Raw genomic sequence first — 18,897 nt, forward strand, 5'->3', positions numbered from 1 at the left:
CATAAGTGTAGGACAATGAAATACCGCCTATATTTTTCATCATGAACTAAAAAGTAAATTCTATGAATATCCATTAGGAGTTCAATATGTTCCAACATTGTGCAAGACTCTGAGGCATCTTGATAAATAAATTTTAAATCTGGAAGAATAGAAATATCAAGCAGAGAGTCTACAACAAACATGTTTAAATCAATTCTTGGATTTCCTGGACTTTTTGGTGCCCAAATTATTCATATTGTGTAAAACACCAAAATTGACAATAATCTCCATTCTGCACAAAAGTCAACCCTTGGTTGACTGTGGGAGCAGTCAACAGAAATAACACATAAAAAGTATATACTTAGAAATACCCACATCGCACCTTCTCAGATAGTCTCCCTTTTCTCCCATTGCGAGCCTGTGGCAGCGTTACCATCACGTTGCAGATGGTCAATACTCAATTCTAGGTCTCCTTTAGCCTAGCAAGCAGAGACCATAGCCATAAAATTGTGTTAACAAAGTAAATAATGGCATATACAAGTAAAAAAAGAATTTGAAAGAGAAGAACTCGAAGGATTCACAGATGAAATACTAAACATTTAAATATTTGATAGCCAGCTGCACTTTTAGGACTAGGTATTTTTGGTATGAGTTTGTAGACATACAATAATTTTGTGTCAGAATTTCTTAGCGTGTATCATTGCCAGAACTCAAGCGTGAGAAAAGAATGGCTTCTATTAAATTTGCTTTGTTAAGGTGCTAAATATCTCGCGAGCCAGCATAAAACACAATGCGGCGTTTACACACCAGAGTGTATTTCACTTAGGTTGGTTCATCAGAGAATTTTTTTCCCGTGAGTTGGTAATGAGCATGCTGTACTGTAAGGGATGTTAATTATCACTTATACTAGATATGATCCAGGTTCTAAATGCCCTTTGATTCTTGCTCATCTATATTTTATTTGACCCTCTTAAGGTCCTGAGACAGCAATAGACTATAATAACAAACACAAAATGCAAGAGCCTTTGCAAGATATTTCCTTAACTCTTCAATTAACTGACTGGGAAGTTCGTTTGACTTTGCAGCCTATTAACATTGTAAATGATAAACCCCATTTGGAATTGGAAGCCCTTTAGAGAAAGTTTACCGAATGAACACGGAAGTCATTTGAGTGTAGAAAGAAAGTGACTTCACTTTTTAAAATAATAATCTGTGAACAGCTTTGAGCTATTGATGGCTCAATATTTGATGACTTCAAATTAGAGATTAATTCACAAACCCTTATGGTGACTGACAAAAATGAGCTGGAAAATAAACACTGATAATATCTTTTAAAATGTATGTTTAAGTCAAGTAAGGATATTTTCTCATTGCTTCAATGATTAAAAATTATAAGCTTGGTTTTATTCCAAAATAAAGTGTAAATGAAATGCCTTTTGCTGTGCATGGGTTTTCTTTTTTTTTTTTTTTTTAATTTTTTTTTTTCAACGTTTATTTATTTTTGGGACAGAGAGAGACAGAGCATGAACGGGGGAGGGGCAGAGAGAGAGAGGGAGACACAGAATCGGAAACAGGCTCCAGGCTCTGAGCCATCAGCCCAGAGCCTGACGTGGGGCTCGAACTCACAGACCGCGAGATCGTGACCTGGCTGAAGTCGGACGCTTAACCGACTGCGCCACCCAGGCGCCCCGCATGGGTTTTCAATAAGCATTAAAAACATATGGTATTCTCTCCTCTTTATCCCTCAAATCTCCCCCACTCCTTCCTTCCCTCCTCCTTGTCTTCCTGCCTTGCTTCTTGTACATGTGGTTTATTGAATATGGATGCAAATGACTCATTTTAGTTTCATAAATCTTGTTCAAAGACAATATAATAGCTCAGACAGGCATAATGGCATACTTTTCATGGCAGAGTTACATAATTAATATATTAAAACACAGGAAATCAATGTGTAAAATCAATGCTAAAAATTCCCATTCCAAACTCTGTGCCTTGTCTAATGTCTGCCCCAAGCATATCACCCCCTGTGCCCCCTGCACATCCTTCTAAGATGTGATGAAAGTTTCAATACTACATTTTCTGCCTCAAATTTTAGATACTTTTCCCTTTACCAGTCCTAATAAACTCAAAATCTATTCACCAGATTTTGAACATGTTTTCTTAAAAACTTTAAAAAAGACAAAAACAAAAACAAAAACCTGGCTTGATTTTTTAATTGATGTAGACACTGGGAATCAATAGTCCCAGATTCAGATCCTGGTTCTGCCACTAACTTGTATGTCCCCCTGGGTGTCAGCTCCAATGTTCTTAATGCTCCTAAATTCCAGGCTTTTATGTTTCCATTAGCAAGTATTCAGTCTTTTGTACCACAAATATCATGGCCTTATTGTCTAGATTATAAGTAATTGCAACGCAAACAAAATCTCTAAATTTAATTTATAGTATGTGTGCTCTATACTATGTGTGAACACATACTCCTGGAGACACAATTTTTACTATTTGGTGATGAGAAAGAACTAGAAAAGTACTAGAAGTCTCAAAGGAGTCAGTGGTGAATTAAAAGGGAGGAGCAAAAAATAAAAGTAGATTTCTCAATCATTTCTGTAATAAAGTAACTATTGAACCAGCCAGTTGTAAAGGAAGCAATACAAATACTCAAAATTTAAGATTATGGTGAAAACTGACTTGATGCCTGAGAATGACAAGACCTGTCTAGAGTATCTCGTATCCTTTTTATTACTTATTTTCTCTTTTCTCACAGTCAACAGAAGGAAAAATATACATGGAAATCAGTTTACCAATTTACCAGTTTACCAGTTTATCAGTTTTAAGAATAGGAATTGACTTGCCAACGTTTAACGGCTGAGTGATCTAATTCTGTCACTTTTATGAACGCTGTTCTTGGACAGACCAGCTTTTTAAATTCTATCTCGAGATGGCATCAATGAGTAAAAGGCACTTCAGTGAAGTTGGCCTTTTTCCCTTTTGTGCCATCATCCTGAAAGAAACTGCATATAGAAAGAAATATAGAAAGAAGCCAACTGAATTACTTCAGTTTGAATTCAGATCACAAAAGACTTAGATCATTAAATGGGGATCTGATCCAATATCAAGGCGATTATTATTATTGATATTAGGTCTAACATGGGATTAGATACAGCATAGGGGAAGGGTAAAAGGGCAATTCTTTGGCAGTAAGTGAAAATAATCCATGTATGGCCACTCTAATTCAGAAAATGGTGATTAAGATCTTAGAACAATCTAAATACCATAGCAGTTGGATGCATGTATATCATTACTATAGGTAAAGTTTTGGTAAACAGATGGATCTTTTTAAAATTTATTTTACCTTTTTTAGTCATTCATGGCATGTTTCCATAAATTAAAAAGGGTTAAATTTGAACTGCTAATACATGTAATTAAAAATTTATCTTTAGGAGATTGTTAATTGCTAGTACAAGATCCATTTTGATACAAAGCTGTGCTAAAACAATGCTTCCTTTTTCCTGATATTACCACTGTTTCTTCTAAAATTATATAAACAGAAACACTCATCTGACCCTGAAAACTTTTCAACTGATTGCTGCTCTTAAGCCAAGAGCTTAAGATATGCTTTTATCCAAATATGGGAATATAAATATATATATATATATATATATATTTATATATATATATATATATATATATATATATATATATATATATATAATTTTCTTTCTGGAAGTTTGTACCTCTTAATCCCCTCCCCTCTAGCAACCGCCAGTTTGTTCCCATTATTTATGATCTGTTTCTGGTTTTGTTTGTTTGCTTGCTTGTTTGTTCATTGGTGTTGTTTTTTAGATTCCACATATAAGTGAAATCATACGGTATTTGTCTTTTTCTGTCCAACTTATTTCGCCTAGCATAATACCCTCTGGGTCCATCCGTGATGTCGCAAATGGCAAGATTTCATTCTCTTTTATGGCTAAACCATATTCCATTGGGTCTATAGCCACATCTTCTTTATCCATTCATCTACTGATGGACACTTAAGTTGCTTCTGTGTCTTGGCTATTGTGAATAATGTTGCAATAAACATAGGGGTGCATATATCTTTTTGAATTAGCGTTTTCATTTTCCGCCAGGTAAAGACCCAGAAGTGGAATTACGAGATTGTATGGAACTTCCATTTTCAGCCTTTTGAGGAATCCATATTGTTTTCTATGGTGGTTGCACAAATTTATATTCCCATGAACAGTGCACAAGGGTTCTCTTTTCTCCACTTCCTCACCAGCATTTGTTATTCCTTGTCTTTTTGATACTAGCCAATCTGACAGATGTAATGTGATATTTCATTGTGGTTTTGATTTGCATTTCCCTGATGATTAGTGATGTCGAGCATCTTTTCATGTGTCTGTTGCCCACCTATTTTTTTAAATTATCTATCAAAGTCAATATTTCCTGCTTCAAAGAAGCTCTATCTCTTTTGTCTAAATTGTTAGACCTACATTGTCAGTTAGAGTAAATTTAAAGTTGATCATACATCCTGGTTTGGATCACCTGCTATCACCTGCTTTGCATGCTTTCATCCTGCTTATTAGTCTGCTAACAACTGGTTCACTTTGAAAAAGCTCCTTTGGTTTTGGAGAATGTATTAATTTCCTATGGCTGCTGTAACAAAATATACAAACCTAGTGGATTAAAGTAACGCATATATATTCACTGACCGCTCTGGAGGCCAGAGGTCCAAAATCAGTTTCACTGGGCTAAAGTAAATGTGTCAGCAGGACTGGTTCCTCCAGAGGGCCTAAGGGGAGAATCCATTTCTCTGCTTTTTCCAGTATCTAGAGTTTTGTCCCTTCCATTTCTTGGCTTGTGGCACCTCCCTCCATCTTCAAAGACAGGGTCTTAGCATCCTCTATTTTCTTTCTGGTTTGGTCACATCATTTTCTCTGTGGTCAAATCTTTCTCTGCCTCCTTCTCATGAGGATTCTTGTGATCACATTGGACCCAGCTGAACGATCCAGGATAATCTCCCCCATCTCAAGATCCTTAATGTAGTTAGAGTTACAAATCCATTTTGTCATATAAGGTAATACTCACAGGTTCTGGGGAATGGGACATCAACATTTTTAGAAGGGCTTTATTCATCCTGTCACCAGGAATACACTTGGGCATGGGATGTGTATGGGGTGAAGAAGGTGGGAAAGCTCTTAGATAACACTTTCAGACAGTAATAGTAATGCTACATGCTCACTATGTGCCCACCTACGTACCATCCTGGAACCTCTATGAACATCAATCGATTTAATCTATACTAGTCAGAGAGTGGGGCTGGCAGTCAGTTGGTACTCACCAGTGGTCTTGCCTCAGCACTGACAGAAGCCAGAAAGTGGCAGCCAGGTGCAAATCCTGGTACTCTGGGTCCAACATCCAAGAATCTAACCACTCTGCTCTACTGCGGTGCCTGCCCCTCATTATTTAAGAAGCAAACTGCTGCAGAGACAGTAACAGGCAGTGGGTCTCCATCCCAGGGCATCAAGAACCCTGAGCCTTAGAGTTAGAGCTTTATTGCTTATGTTCTTACTCATCTCACTTCGTAGTTGGGGAATAAGGCTTGAAATAAGAAATTAATTAAAATTGAATTCAGCGAAATTGAGAGATTGATTTACTCAACACTACACAGCTGGGGTGGTAAAGCCATTGGGGGCATACTGTGTTTTCCTAACCTACTCTAGGGTAAGAATATTCACTAAGCTCCCCTACTTCTCAAAGGGACACCCCTTGGCATTTGTGTTCCCCTCCAAATTCATACGTTGAAATCCTAACCCCTCGTACTTCAGAATGGAATCATATTTGGAGGTAGGTAGAACCTTCAAAAAGGTCATTGAAGTGAAAATAAGGCCCATAGGATAAAGCCCTATTCCAATATGACTGATACTTATAAGAAAAGAGACATGGAGATGTGCATGCAAAGGAAAGGTCATGGGAGGCCATAGTGAAAAGATGGCCTCCTATAAACCAAGGAGATAGGCCTCAAGAGAAACCAAACACCTTGCTTGACCTTGGACTTGTAGCCTCCAGATCTAGCCTCCAATAGAAAATAAATTTCTATTGTTTAAGTCATCCAATTTGTGGTACTCTGTGATGGCAGCCTGAGCAAACTAATACATCTCAGATAGGCCACAGGTCTTAGAAACTCTTTGGGCTAGAGGCAGGTAGCCCAGAGCCAGATACCGGAAGTTTCCCAGAGGAAGAAATGGGAGTTCCTAAGTAATTTTCAATATTTATAAAAGCCTAAAGGAAATGTATAAAATGCACTCTAAAGTGCCAAGTACTTTTGGGTAGAATTGTATCAAGTCAATATGGTCACATCCACTGTCTCATATTCATCCGAGGCTTTAAGTAGCAACATGTGTCTGATTAATTTAAGGTAAAGTTAATCATTTAATAAAGTTGATTTGTTTGGGAAATAAACTACTCAGGGTGTTTGATGGAGAGAAGGTTTGAGCAGGAATCATTGCTTTGAGCCCCAATTCCTTTATTTGGATTCTCCAAGACCCATGCCGTTTAATCTTCTTCTAATTGCTACAGCTCTTTCAGGGGGGAACTGAGCAAATTACATGGCTTTAGTCATTTGTCACCTCAGGGGTGTTTACAGCCACTGTTTTCAAACCTGGAAGCATCACTGACATATGCTAGGTGCTATATTTCTGGTTATTTTCCTGAAATTTTAAGTGAAAATGATCCCAAGTATATTAGTCAGGGTTCTCCAGAGAAACTGAACGCATAGGAGATAGATGATTGATAGATAGATAGATAAATGATAGATAGATATATATAGTGAGGTTTATTATGAAGCATAAGCTCACATAATTGTGGAGGGCAAGAAACCCCACAATCTGCCATCTTCAAACTCCAGAGGCCCAGGAGATCTGATGGTGTAGTTCCAGTCCAAACTGAAGGCCTAAGAACCAGAGGAGATAACGGTATAAACCTCCATCTAAGTCCCAAGGTCTAAGGAGCAGGAGTGCCAATGTCTGAGGTCAGGAGAAGACAGATGTCCCAGCTCAAGCCCAGAGAACAGATTTGCTCTTTCTCTTTTTGTTTTATTCAATTCCTCAACAGAGTAGGTAATGTCTACCTGCACTGGTGGTCTTTCCTCAGTTGACCGATTGAAATGAGAATTTCTGAAAATACCCTCACAAACACACCTAGAAATCTGGGCATCCCTCAGTATAGTCAAGTTGACTCAAAACATCAATCATCACATGAAGAGAATAAATATGAAAATGGCCTAATTCAATAGGTGGATAGACTAGCGCTTTAATCTAATGGAAGCAAAATAAGAAAGCCACAGAACCCGACACATATACTAAAGTATCAGGTGCCTTCAGTGGAAGATATTTTGAAAGTTCAAAAAACAGTATTTTAAACAGAACTGTACATTTTATTTAAAAAGCAATAGCAAATGTAGGAAGAACACAAATTTCTATTAAGAACAGAAATTTATTAAATGCTTGATAGTAAAATATTGAGCCCACTCTATTACAATACACAGGCTTGGTGTTCTAACAAGTAACACGGACTCAAATCAGGGAAGCCCGTGACGCCAACACAAGCTGGAATCGCGGGGAGCTACGAACAGAAATGTATACTCTTTCTCCGCTTCCACAACAGCTGCAATACTGATGCTCAGAAACATTTAAGCATTGGGAAAAACCTGTAAAATTTCCTGAGTATTCCATTAAACAATTCTTAAAGTCACATGTTACCTTAATGGAAAACATAAACATTTTCTAATGGAAACATCCGTTTTAGTATTTATTATCTTCAATAACTGAGAACCAAAATCCCCAAAAGGCCTTACATCATAAGAAAATCTTTGGGGTCATCATAAGGCTTTCCTGCACAAGGTAAATTTCAAAGCAATTTTTCAAGGACTAAATTTTCTTGAATCACCAAGCGAGTGAGAGGCAAAGATAAAAAAGAAATGTCAGGGTTAGCTGATTATTTTCCAGATAACAGGATCTAAAAAATATTGAGGGGAAGTGAGGATTTGGGGATGAGTGGATGTTGGATAATAAAAGAGATGGCTAGGAAAGGTACTGAGACTAGTTAGCATTAACTAACCCGTAGTGTATTTTTGTTGATTAGTCAACATTTTCTTCATGTATATAATTATTTCAAGATAGCATGTCTACAAACTAATTGGTTCATTCCTTTTTCAAGTTAGTTGCAAAGAAATTTTGATTCTGAATATCTAAAGTTATAGCTATTAGCATTTTGATATTTACCCCTACAAATCCCTGGCATTCTCAGCCATGGTGCTTGAATACATGGTTTCTTGATAAAATATCACTAAAATAGAACTAATGCTGAAAAAAAATACTACCTACCTAGAGCTCAGGGTACTGATCACAACCAGCTTAAACAATTCCTATCAATTAGCTCAAGTAGAACTAAACCAGTTTCACGAATTCACATTATTTAGCTCGCCCAGAAACCAGATCTTTTTCCTATTAGATAATTTAACCAATTTTGTAAAAAAGCAATTATTTAGAAAATCACATCTAAGATTTGCACTCATGCTCATTTAAAAGTATATATTGAATCTTGGCCCTAAATTTGGTACTTCTAGTCCACACTTTGGTACCTTACCTCTTCCAAACTGGACACTTCATTCTATGTATATGACCATCAATGAAAGAACTTGAAAGTAAGGAATGCGAGCTTTAATTCAGATGGAAGTGTTCTGTATTCATATTAATAAGAGAGATAATCTTTTCAAAGGAATGGAAAATGTAAAATCATTTGTGATAATGTAAAGTGCTGCAATCATATGTAACCCAAACATATAACCATCTCCAGTATAAACAGCCAGGTCTAACACTACACATCATTTGATTAAAAGGGCTTTTAACCAATACTTTAACAAGGAAACACTGGTGAAAATTGTTTTAAAATATGTAGCCTTGTAAAATGATATATTTCTGAACATTAAAATCTCGTTTCAGAAGTTCCCCGCTTTAGGTTGTTACTCAAAAACTCATCATGTTCAAAACTCAAATTATTGTGAGACCTTGAAATCATAAGAAGCTTCTCCTTATTGGTAAAGTCTTTTTTGATTGCAGCTTGGGGTACAAGCAGCCTCTCCATCGGGTCCTCTTTATTCTCTAGTTTCATATATCCTTTGCTGTTGCTCCGATCCAACCGAGGCCAACTTGGGTGTTTTCGTTGTTCTGCCTGGACAGTTAGGGTGGAAGGGCCCCGGTCTAAGTCTAAGGATTTTGAATGTGACGAGAGCAAATGTAAAGATGTGTTGGACCCAAATTGTCTTCTAGCAGCCCCAGGAGATAAGAGCTGTCCAGCCCCAGGCCCAAGGGCCACAGAGGACTTGTACTGGCTCGACAGAGACTCCCCGATGGAATGATTCCTGGGGAGCACCATGCTGACTGGCTGGAAGGACTCATTGGCGTTGGGCAAAGGGACCACAAGGGAATCCATCGACAAATTCCTTGACCTACTTTTGAGGTTCTCAGCATCCTCAGTGATGTTATCTATACTGGGCTCATCAATAACACAGTTATTCAGTTTGATCACAGGCAATGTAAAAGCGCTGATGGACGATGACACAATTGATTTGGTTTCACATTTCTTAGGGCCGCTGGTCTTATCATCAGTGGTTTTGGAAGGAGGTGGATAGAGGCCAAAGACAGACAGAGAGCTGTCAGCAAGCAAAGGTGGCATAAGATGCCCCAAACTCTTATTTTCGTTTAGCGCCAGCTCATCCTCCTCGACAGAGCTGTCCATGCGAAAACTGCTCCTAAAACCTGAGAAAGGGGCAATGGTATTTGCTGCCAGCCTCGAGGCACAGGAGCTCCCATTCTGTTTTATTTCTGTTTCTCCCATCAAACCGGTGTAGATACCATTCATATGCTTTTGCTCCTTGATTCTTAGCGTGTGGATGTCGATGACTGTGGAATAGATATCCCTCATGTGTATGATTTTGGTTTCTTTGTCACGGTTCTCATGAAGAATGGCATTTGCACAAATGAAAATGAAGATGCCAATCCCCATTGTGAAAGGGCCAAGCATTTTCATTTTGTCAGAATGCAAATGTTGCTCAAAGAAGCGAACCACCACGCCGCCTTGGTTCCGAATGACCTGAGTTTCGTTAGTCGACAGTGTCGTCTCAGCATCAATAAAATGTTCTTTCTGGGGCCAATAGCCGAGGACCGCCATTGCGATTCCTACAATGGAGATAAGCACTCCCAGAATGAGAAAAAAACCAGATGGGGAATAAAGCCGGATTTTGCCTCGAACGACTACGACATCGGCCTGTGGCCGACGCCTGACTGGTTTCTTCTCTTGGGCAGTAGGTGATGGGCTGAGGTTGACGTGATGTTGTGATCTGGCAGAGTCTTGCCTTTTCAAGGCGGCCAGGCCAGTTATCACTCCACCGGTTGCTATCATAGCTCAGTCTGTTCTGAAAAGAAGGAAAAAAGATGATAATCCAATAGTTCTGGGGCATGCTCGTCAGTTCAACAATTGTTTAGATATTTGTGCTGTTGTTTCGTGATGAAAAGGGGCCATCTTTTGAATTGACATAGTTTGGGGAGAAGTTTTGTTTACTGGATAATGTAAAATTCTGGAGATTTCCTTTTATGGCTGAATTAGTGTTTCTATTATTAATGAAATGTGAGCTCAAAGTATATTTTACTTTGATAATTTTATCACTTATTATATAAAACAGTCCCCTGGTCACAAAGTACTCTCTCTCTCTCTCTCTCTCATACACACACACACACACACACACACACACACACCATCTTTCATTATCTGTGTTATTTTAAACAAATGGAAAAATTCAGAACACTTAACAGGCCCCAAACCATCAAACCCTAGACTCACAAAGAAAATACATTCCAGCAGCTCACGGTTTAAAATCTCCTCTTGTGAAAGTCACCAATGAACTCTTAACTACCACATTTAATTTCTCCCTCTCCATTCTCAACTTCCTTATTTCTCTGTTTCCATGGACACTGCTGACCCCTCCTTCCTTGAAACTCTCTCTTATCCAGTCTTTTATCATCCTAAGTCTGGCTCTTCCCTGACCTCACTCACTATTTCAATTTGGCCATCTTCCCTCACCTACAAGTAGACCACCTTCCCCTGAGAAGCATATCTCTGGCCATCTTCTCTTTATACCCTCCCATGGCATTCATATCCACTCCTACATCTGCCACCATTACCTCTGTGCTAATGAATCCCAAGCCTGTATTTCAGACTGTAGCCTGAGTTCCCATTTCACATCTCTGACTCTCCACTGGGGAACTCATGTACATTCATGCATCGCTAGCAAAGCTTAACTCCCCTTCCACCAGTGTTGCTTGACTTGTCTGACTTGCTTAATGAGGTCACTTCTCAGGTTTTACTCTTCATAAGCATCTTTAACTCCTCCCTTTCTTCTTCCTCTCATCTTCCAATTGGGTTCTAAATCCTAGAAATATTTACAACCTGCTGTCTCTCAATTCTGTCCTCCAACTTAATCCTACCCTTCCCAGCCTATGTCAGCTCTAAGTTACTCTTAGTAGACCATTATCATAACTTCCCCACTGGCCTTCCAAACTCCCAATTTCTCTTCCTCCACAGTCAAACTTATACGCTGAGGACAGGTTAATTATCCGATTATTCTCAAACACAGCTCTCAAGTTGTTTAAAGAGTGGAATAATGGATACAACATTCCCCATCACCTACCAGAGTTAAATCTGGGATTTCAGACCTATGGGATTTAACTTTATCTCTAACTGCCCCCTTTCATTTACATAAAGCTAAAACCCAACAATATTCTCCGTAATTGATAGTATACTATTTCTGGGACTTTGGGAATAATTTCTCATTCATCTAGAGTCCCCCTTACCCTCCATGCCACATTTCACGTATTAAATCTGGCTAGTCATCAAAGTTCACATCCCACTACCTTTAGGAAGCCCTCTCTGACTGACTCAGCAAATCCCACACGAGCCATTTCTCAGAGCATTTTAGCAAGTATTCTATAGCAACTGCTGTATTATAATGCCCCTCTTCTTTCACTTGTTGTGGTCAAACATCCTGTTCGATTCATATCCTATTACCAAAAACATTCAATATGACTTGCACATAGACAGTGTTCAAGAAACATTTGCTTAAATGTTCAATAAGAGAGTAATTCTTTTCCTGAGATTTGCTGGCTGGCCATCACACTACTCTACTAACTTTCCTAGTTAAAAATATGAACAAACAAAATTAATACCGAAACAAAAAGCAACATGTTGTGAGTTGGTGAAATATTTGTCATTATTTGTAAGAATAGTTCCCAAGCTGCCAGATCTGGTTGGTAGGAAACAGAGGATATTTTAGGACTCACAAGGTCTCTGGCAAATTTCTGAGAGAGTTTCTTCACCGCATCAAATCTCCTCTTGTGAAACCAAGCTCCCCTTTGGAATTGCTATTTATGATGTCTGAATTGTGTTTAAATAACCAGGGTTGTGGATGATAGCTACACTTTTAGCTAGCTGAACAAGCTGGTGAGGGAAGCCAGCCTTCAATGGAATTATAACCAGGATTAAAATAGTTCAATGTTGAAAGAACGGACTATACTGTAACCCATCGCGCAAGTCTATGAAATTCATCACAGTATACATACTGCAGTTCAGAGCTTCTCCCAAACCCTGGCTACCATGGAGCTTAGTGTCGACCTGTGTTTTCTTAATCCCCGAACAGCTTCAAATGTTTGAATAAAATACTTTGATTAGATAGCAGCCATCTAACTCAGTTATTTCCAGGTGGCAGGATAAGGATTTAGTTGGAAATCCTTCTGAAGAGAATGAAAACAAGGGCAAAGGCTTTCATCTGGTTTGAACGCCACCACCGCGAATGACCGTTCCATACAGAGTCAGCGTCCACCTCCATTTGTTAAAACACGCCTGCGAGCATTGCCACTCTCCATTCCTGAGGCTGACAGAGGAGAGGAGGCTGGAAGAGAAAATCATATTTGAGAAAGATCGATGAGGACAAGGAGGGAGAAAAGAGCGACAGTGAGTGGGCTTTGTGAGAAAGCAAGCAGGTCAGACTAGACAGGAAGAAAAAGCAAGCGCGGTTTACATGTGAAAACTTACAGCAAATGGAAGGAGAAAAGGGTCCGGGAGGAGTTTAGAAGTAAAGAACAGGGTGGGGGGAAAGGAAAGGACCCCACAGCTTCTTCAGCCAGGCTGCCCTGGCCAGGCTCAGACAAGGGCGCCATGACTCTCAAGGATCCGAAGTTCAGGTTGGGTGCCAATGCACTCCGTTAGCAAGCTTCTGTGATAACTGAGCCCCAAAGTGACCCGACAGGAAAGCAGAGGTGCTTGAACATAGCCACTGCTGCAAAGAGCTTAAATCCCAGTGAAGGAGCTAGTCTATCCCCATAAAACAGAATTAACCCCCTAGAATGAACATTTCTATCACGGAGGACCATTACTGCGGCTTCTTGCAGGTGACAGCGTGCTAACTTCCTTTACAGTGAAAAGTCACATGAACAGCATTTCAAGTAAGATCAAGAGAAAACAAGGCTGGAGAACAGAGCCCAGGCTTGTCCCAAGCACACAGCTCACCACTGAAGGAGGAAACCAGGTAAGGCTCACGAGGAAGGGGAAGGCCAGGTCTTGGAAGGTAGCAAATGTCATTCCCAAGTGCTTCAATATTACATTCATAGGCAACAGGACTGGAGTAAGACACAAACACTGTTGTTACCATCTTAGGAAAATTAGTCTCCAGGCAGAAGCAGTACTGAGGGATGGATACTGGTAACAGCATAACGATGCTAATGGCAATTTTGCAAAAAGAAGCCTTTGGATCTGTAAACCTAGAGGGAAAAAATGCACAGGCCTCTGTACCCCCAAACTGCTATGTCAACTTGGTCTACAGTGTTCAGTGTGGACGAAAGCAGCTGAAATCTATTTTCTAATTTATTTTGAAAAGCCACACACATCCCTCCACCCCACACTTTGACCACTGTGCGTGTGTTCTCTACCATCCCAGGCCAGGGCGGGGACTTACTTCCTCAAAGATCCAAGTGAAAAATTTCACTACGACGCTGTATTTCATTCTGATCACTTGGGCACAGAGTTTGTGCCTCCTAGTCTCTGGATCCACAGCTTTACCTAACTTTTGGAACTTGAAGAAAGCCCTGTGGCATTCCAATAGCGCCCTCCTCCCAGGAGGGGCACTGTCAGTCTGTGTAGATACTCAGTAATTAGTAAACACTGATACCTGCTATATGTCCAGGTCTGAAGAATATAATAATCAGCAACTATCTTTTTGAGAAGGCCTTTTGACTAGTTACAAATAAACCGAACTAGAGGGTCAGCCACACTCACTTTCCGTATTCTCCAAAAAGACATCATGATTTTGTCAGAAGTCAAACTGAAAGACAGATATAATCATCTGTGGACAACCAAACATTAAAAGAAATAGTTGAAGTTAACTTTTAGCTCCATATTAATCAGCCTGTTTTCCATTCCCAGCGTCCAGAAAATCAGCCACAATGTTGCTGATATTATGAGCCTGTAACTTACACAACTCACCTTCTTCCTCACTGTGCAAACCAGGTTCCTGCTAGGCTATCTCCGGGCCTTCACCGTCTTACCCAATCATTGTGGGTCTCAGAAATCAAACAGTAGGAATTCAATCTCAGTGGCTACCTTTCTCACTGCAGGTGTAGACTCTGGCACTCACTCATGCACTCTGTTCTCGTCTACTTGCCTGCCTGGGGCTCACCTTTCCTTTGGACCATGTTTATTCTACCCCCTCAACCAAAAGCTCTTTCTCCTTCACTGAGCAGATTCCCACTTTGCACATCATCTATCAACACCACACCATCATGTCTCATCATCAGGCTTAAGCTCTCCTATTCTTGCTCTGATAATCACTTTAAAAGCCTTGTTGTTGCGGTCCTGTGTCCTTTCGCAAGCTTATGAACATTGTAGAATTCGCTCTCCACGGCATTCATCCACATTTAGGATTCACACCCTCACGGAAGCATTTTCCTGTACTCTTATGTCCTCTTCTGACCACACGGACCGACTATTCCGACCGCACTGTGAGCCTCCCACACCTAAGATATGGCTCCCGACGCACACACACACATACATCTGAGACAATGATAAGTAAGTATTCTTGCAGAGTTGGAAAGACTTTAGATGTTTTGGCTTTTTTTTTTTTTTAATTTTTAATTTAGTTTAAGTAGTCTCCACACCCAGGCTTGAACTCACAACCCTGAGACTCAAGAGTCGAATGCTCTACTGACTAAGCCAGCCAGGTGCCCCTTAGAGGTCTTTGAATCAGACATCCTTTCAGGAACGCTATCTAAAGTCTAACAATGAATTAGCAAAAAAGAATAGGATTGGAATTCAAGGTCTCCGACTCCCAGTCCAATGTCCATTCTTGGTTAAATATTCCGCTTTCTTTTGATGTCATGCTATCCCAGTGCCTCACAGAGTGTCGGGAATGTGATAAACGCTCAGCAAGTTTCTCTGTTGACTATGAACTCACTTGATTAATGTCTGCATATTACTGAAATGTGCCAGAGACCAGGAACACCAAGTCAGTAACATTTGGTCCCTGATTTCAATGAGTATGGAGTCAAATCGGATAGCCGTCAAATATGTATTTAAAAGGAAAGGTGGGGCGCCTGGGTGGCTCAGTCGGTTGAGCGTCCAACTTTGGCTCAGGTCATGATCTCAGGGCTTGTGAGTTCAAGCCTTGTGTCAGGATGTGTGCTGACAGCTCAGACCCTGGGGCCTGCTTTGGATTCTTAATGTCTCTCTCTCTACCGCTCCCCCGCTCACACTCTGTCTCTCAATAATAAATAAAACATTTAAAAAATAATTTTAGGGGCGCCTGGGTGGCTCAGTCGGTTAAGTGTCTGACTTCAGCTCAGGTCATGATCTCGCGGTCCGTGAGTTCGAGCCCCGCATTGGGCTCTGTGCTGACAGCTCAGCACCTTGCATTGGGCTCTGTGCTGACAGCTCAGCACCTGGAGCCTGTTTCAGATTCTGTGTCTCCCTCTCTCTCTGACCCTCCCCTGTTCATGCTCTGTCTCTCTCTGTCTCAAAAATAAATAAACATTAAAAAAATAATAATAATAATTTTAAAGGAAGTGAACTGGGGCACCTGGGTGGCTCAGTCGGTTAAGTGTTCAACTCTTGATTTTGGCTCAAGTCATAATCTCATGGTTCTTGAGTTTGAGCCCTGCACTGGGCTCAGCACTGACAGTGTGGATCCTGCTTGGGATTCTCTGTCTCCCTCTCTTTGCCCCTCCCCTTTTATTCTCTCTCTCTCCCTCCCTTTCTCTCTCAAAATAAATAAATAAGCTTAAAAAACTAAAATGAAATGAACTAATTGTTACGATGGTGTTATACTGAGGAATGCTCTTTCCCACTCGCTGGAGGAATCAGGGGAGGGTCCCAAGAAGCAACAGAATGGAGGCTTAGTGTATCAGTAGGTTTGCCACGCACACGGATTCTAATTCATTTTTGTTCCTCACAAAGTCTGTGCACTATGGTTTTTCTTCATCCTCTCAGCCAAAGTGTGCTTATCATCCCATATATATTTGCTACTGTCTTACTTATATATTTGAATTTTTATTCTTAGCTCAAGGTTTAAAAAGAATCTGAGGCTATCTGCCAAAAGAAAGCAAAAATTAATCTGTGCCTTCAGGACCAAACAAAAACATTATATAAAAACCCCACGTGGCATCCACAAATGTGACAGATGGAAATATTTTCTGTTCAGCTAGAACGGTTTTAGGACTTTCTTCCCAATAGAGACATTTTAAACTTTCAGAGTAGGATTTTTAATCTATATCTTTACCAGAGTTGGAAGAGACAATGCCTGTGGGTGATTAATAGTTCAATTATATTAAAGTTTAAAAAATAAGAATAGAGTAGAAATCATTTTTTAATGTGTAGCACAATGGTTTTGCACATGGACACTGGAATCACAGAAACCTGATAGCCATGGAACCTTAGACAAGTTGTTTTAAATTCTTCTTATCTCAGTTCCACTATCTGTAAGATGGCAAAAACCTTCTTTAATACATACCATGTGGTGCACTGGAGGCAGAAGACCTGATGGGAAGGGCTTGAATTCCTCCACACCACTTAATGGCTACAAGTGAGCAACTGACTCAACGTCCTAGAGCTTCAGTTTCCTCACCTGTAAAATGAGGATAACACTGGTTGTTGCAGAACAAAGACAATAATGAATGTGGTGCACAGCTCAGTGTCTGGGAACGAAGGTCCATGTTAGTGACATTAGCTGTGTCTACTATAAGGTCATTTTAAGAATAAAATGAAGCAATGTCTAAAATATTTCCTGTAGCGTTGATTATAGTAAATTCTGAATAAACAACAGCTGTTGTTATTAACTCTTTATTCTCAGTACTATTACCTCTTTCATCGCTCCACTAGGCAAACCAAAATATACTTTAATACATTAAGTTAAATAATTAATGATGGCTTACTGTACACGGAGAGAAAATTATGGCTGCAAGTTTGTACTGGGACGTGGAGTCTAAACCTATCTGAATGCAGACCGTATTTTAGTGGCAGAAGCATTAAAAATTTGGCAGTTGTAAAGAAGAGCTGCATTTCTAGGAGAGAGAGGCAGGTGCGGGTTATAGAAGAATATAAAGCATGCCTTTCTTTTTCATTCTATTTCTTCAGATTTGGAGACCTGTCTTGTGACCAAAAAAAAAAAAAACCCGCAAAAAACCCCAGCAATAATAAAAAATAAAGTAGGAAAGCCCAAACCAGTTCATCTGATGGTTTTACTTATCTTAATGATGCTGTTGAACCTAATGCATGAGTATCGGATCAATTCTGCAACCACCATTCTGTTTCCATTGGGACCCTTGGGCATAAAACGGCCTGAAAATGAAGAGCAATTTGGGGCTTGGGGACACAGGGACTAGAGAATTTGCCATTAGAGGGATATAAAGTGAAAATTGCAAAATATTAATTTTGTGGCAAGAGGTATAAGCTATGATTTTGTACACTATGAAGACCTTTGCTGGTCTGCCTTGGAGAGAAGGGTTTCTTAACATTCAGTATGGTTCTACATCATCATGAATGCTAGAACTAAAGGGAAATACAGAATTTTTTTATAATTAGCAGAATGATACCCAAGTCATTCAATACAAAATACCATTTTATGGTCAAGTACATCCTACACAGGCAGAAAATGCTAGGGACAGAGAATGCGCATGGAAATCTATACGTGTTCTTTGTTACTGATGCCTTCAGAACCCGCCAGCCTGATAAACTGTAAACTATGGGTCCAGATCTCTTATGAACCGTGTAATAATGACATGGAACAACTGCTCTGCGAGGACTAAAAGCCATGAAGCTCACAGAACACAAAAGTCTTCAGGAGGTCAAATAACAGATCCATAATGAGCTTTTAGAAAAAACCCTGCTGAGACCCAGTGGGAGATATTTTCCACAGGAAGAGAAGAAACTAGAAGCCCATTTCCCCCAAAGTAGAAATATGCTTCCTGCCTTGTACCCTAATTCTTCAAACCTGGACAAGCTCTTCCAATGCCTGTCACACTCCCTGTTCACTGCAGTTCCAAGCGGGAAGTCGACTTGAAACTGATGTCCAGGAGCTATTGTTAAATGAGTCACAGATTTACTAAAATGCAGGAAATTAGTTGAGATATTTGTGGATCAAGAGCGAAAAACATTTAAAACCAATATTTAAGTTGGACTGTGTATACAGATTTCTCTTCTGCAGAAGAACATACACGGTAACTTCACTTAGAGGTACGGTGGCCATGTGTTTGGAGACAACATTGGAAAGTGAGACTCCAGCAAGTATTAATAACCTTTCCAGCAATTTTAAATGCCTGGAAAGTC

General features: G+C 39.8%; 1 protein-coding gene across 4 annotated transcripts in view; it reads right to left on the bottom strand.

Annotated features, from left to right (window-relative positions):
* Positions 1-6,793: 6,793 nt before the first annotated feature.
* TMEM200A (transmembrane protein 200A) overlaps positions 6,794-18,897 on the bottom strand; it is a 74,812-nt gene continuing 62,708 nt past the window's right edge. For all 4 annotated transcript variants that reach the window (XM_040449222.1, XM_040449221.1, XM_040449224.1 and 1 more), the window contains one exon: positions 6,794-10,447. In XM_040449222.1, the coding sequence (XP_040305156.1) occupies positions 8,959-10,434 (1,476 nt within the window). In that variant the 5' untranslated portion in view covers positions 10,435-10,447 and the 3' untranslated portion in view covers positions 6,794-8,958. The remainder of the gene's footprint in view (positions 10,448-18,897) is intronic.

This window comes from Herpailurus yagouaroundi, unplaced genomic scaffold (genome assembly GCF_014898765.1).
Source record: "Herpailurus yagouaroundi ecotype Mexico unplaced genomic scaffold, PumYag 198, whole genome shotgun sequence".
NCBI lineage: Eukaryota > Metazoa > Chordata > Mammalia > Carnivora > Felidae > Herpailurus > Herpailurus yagouaroundi.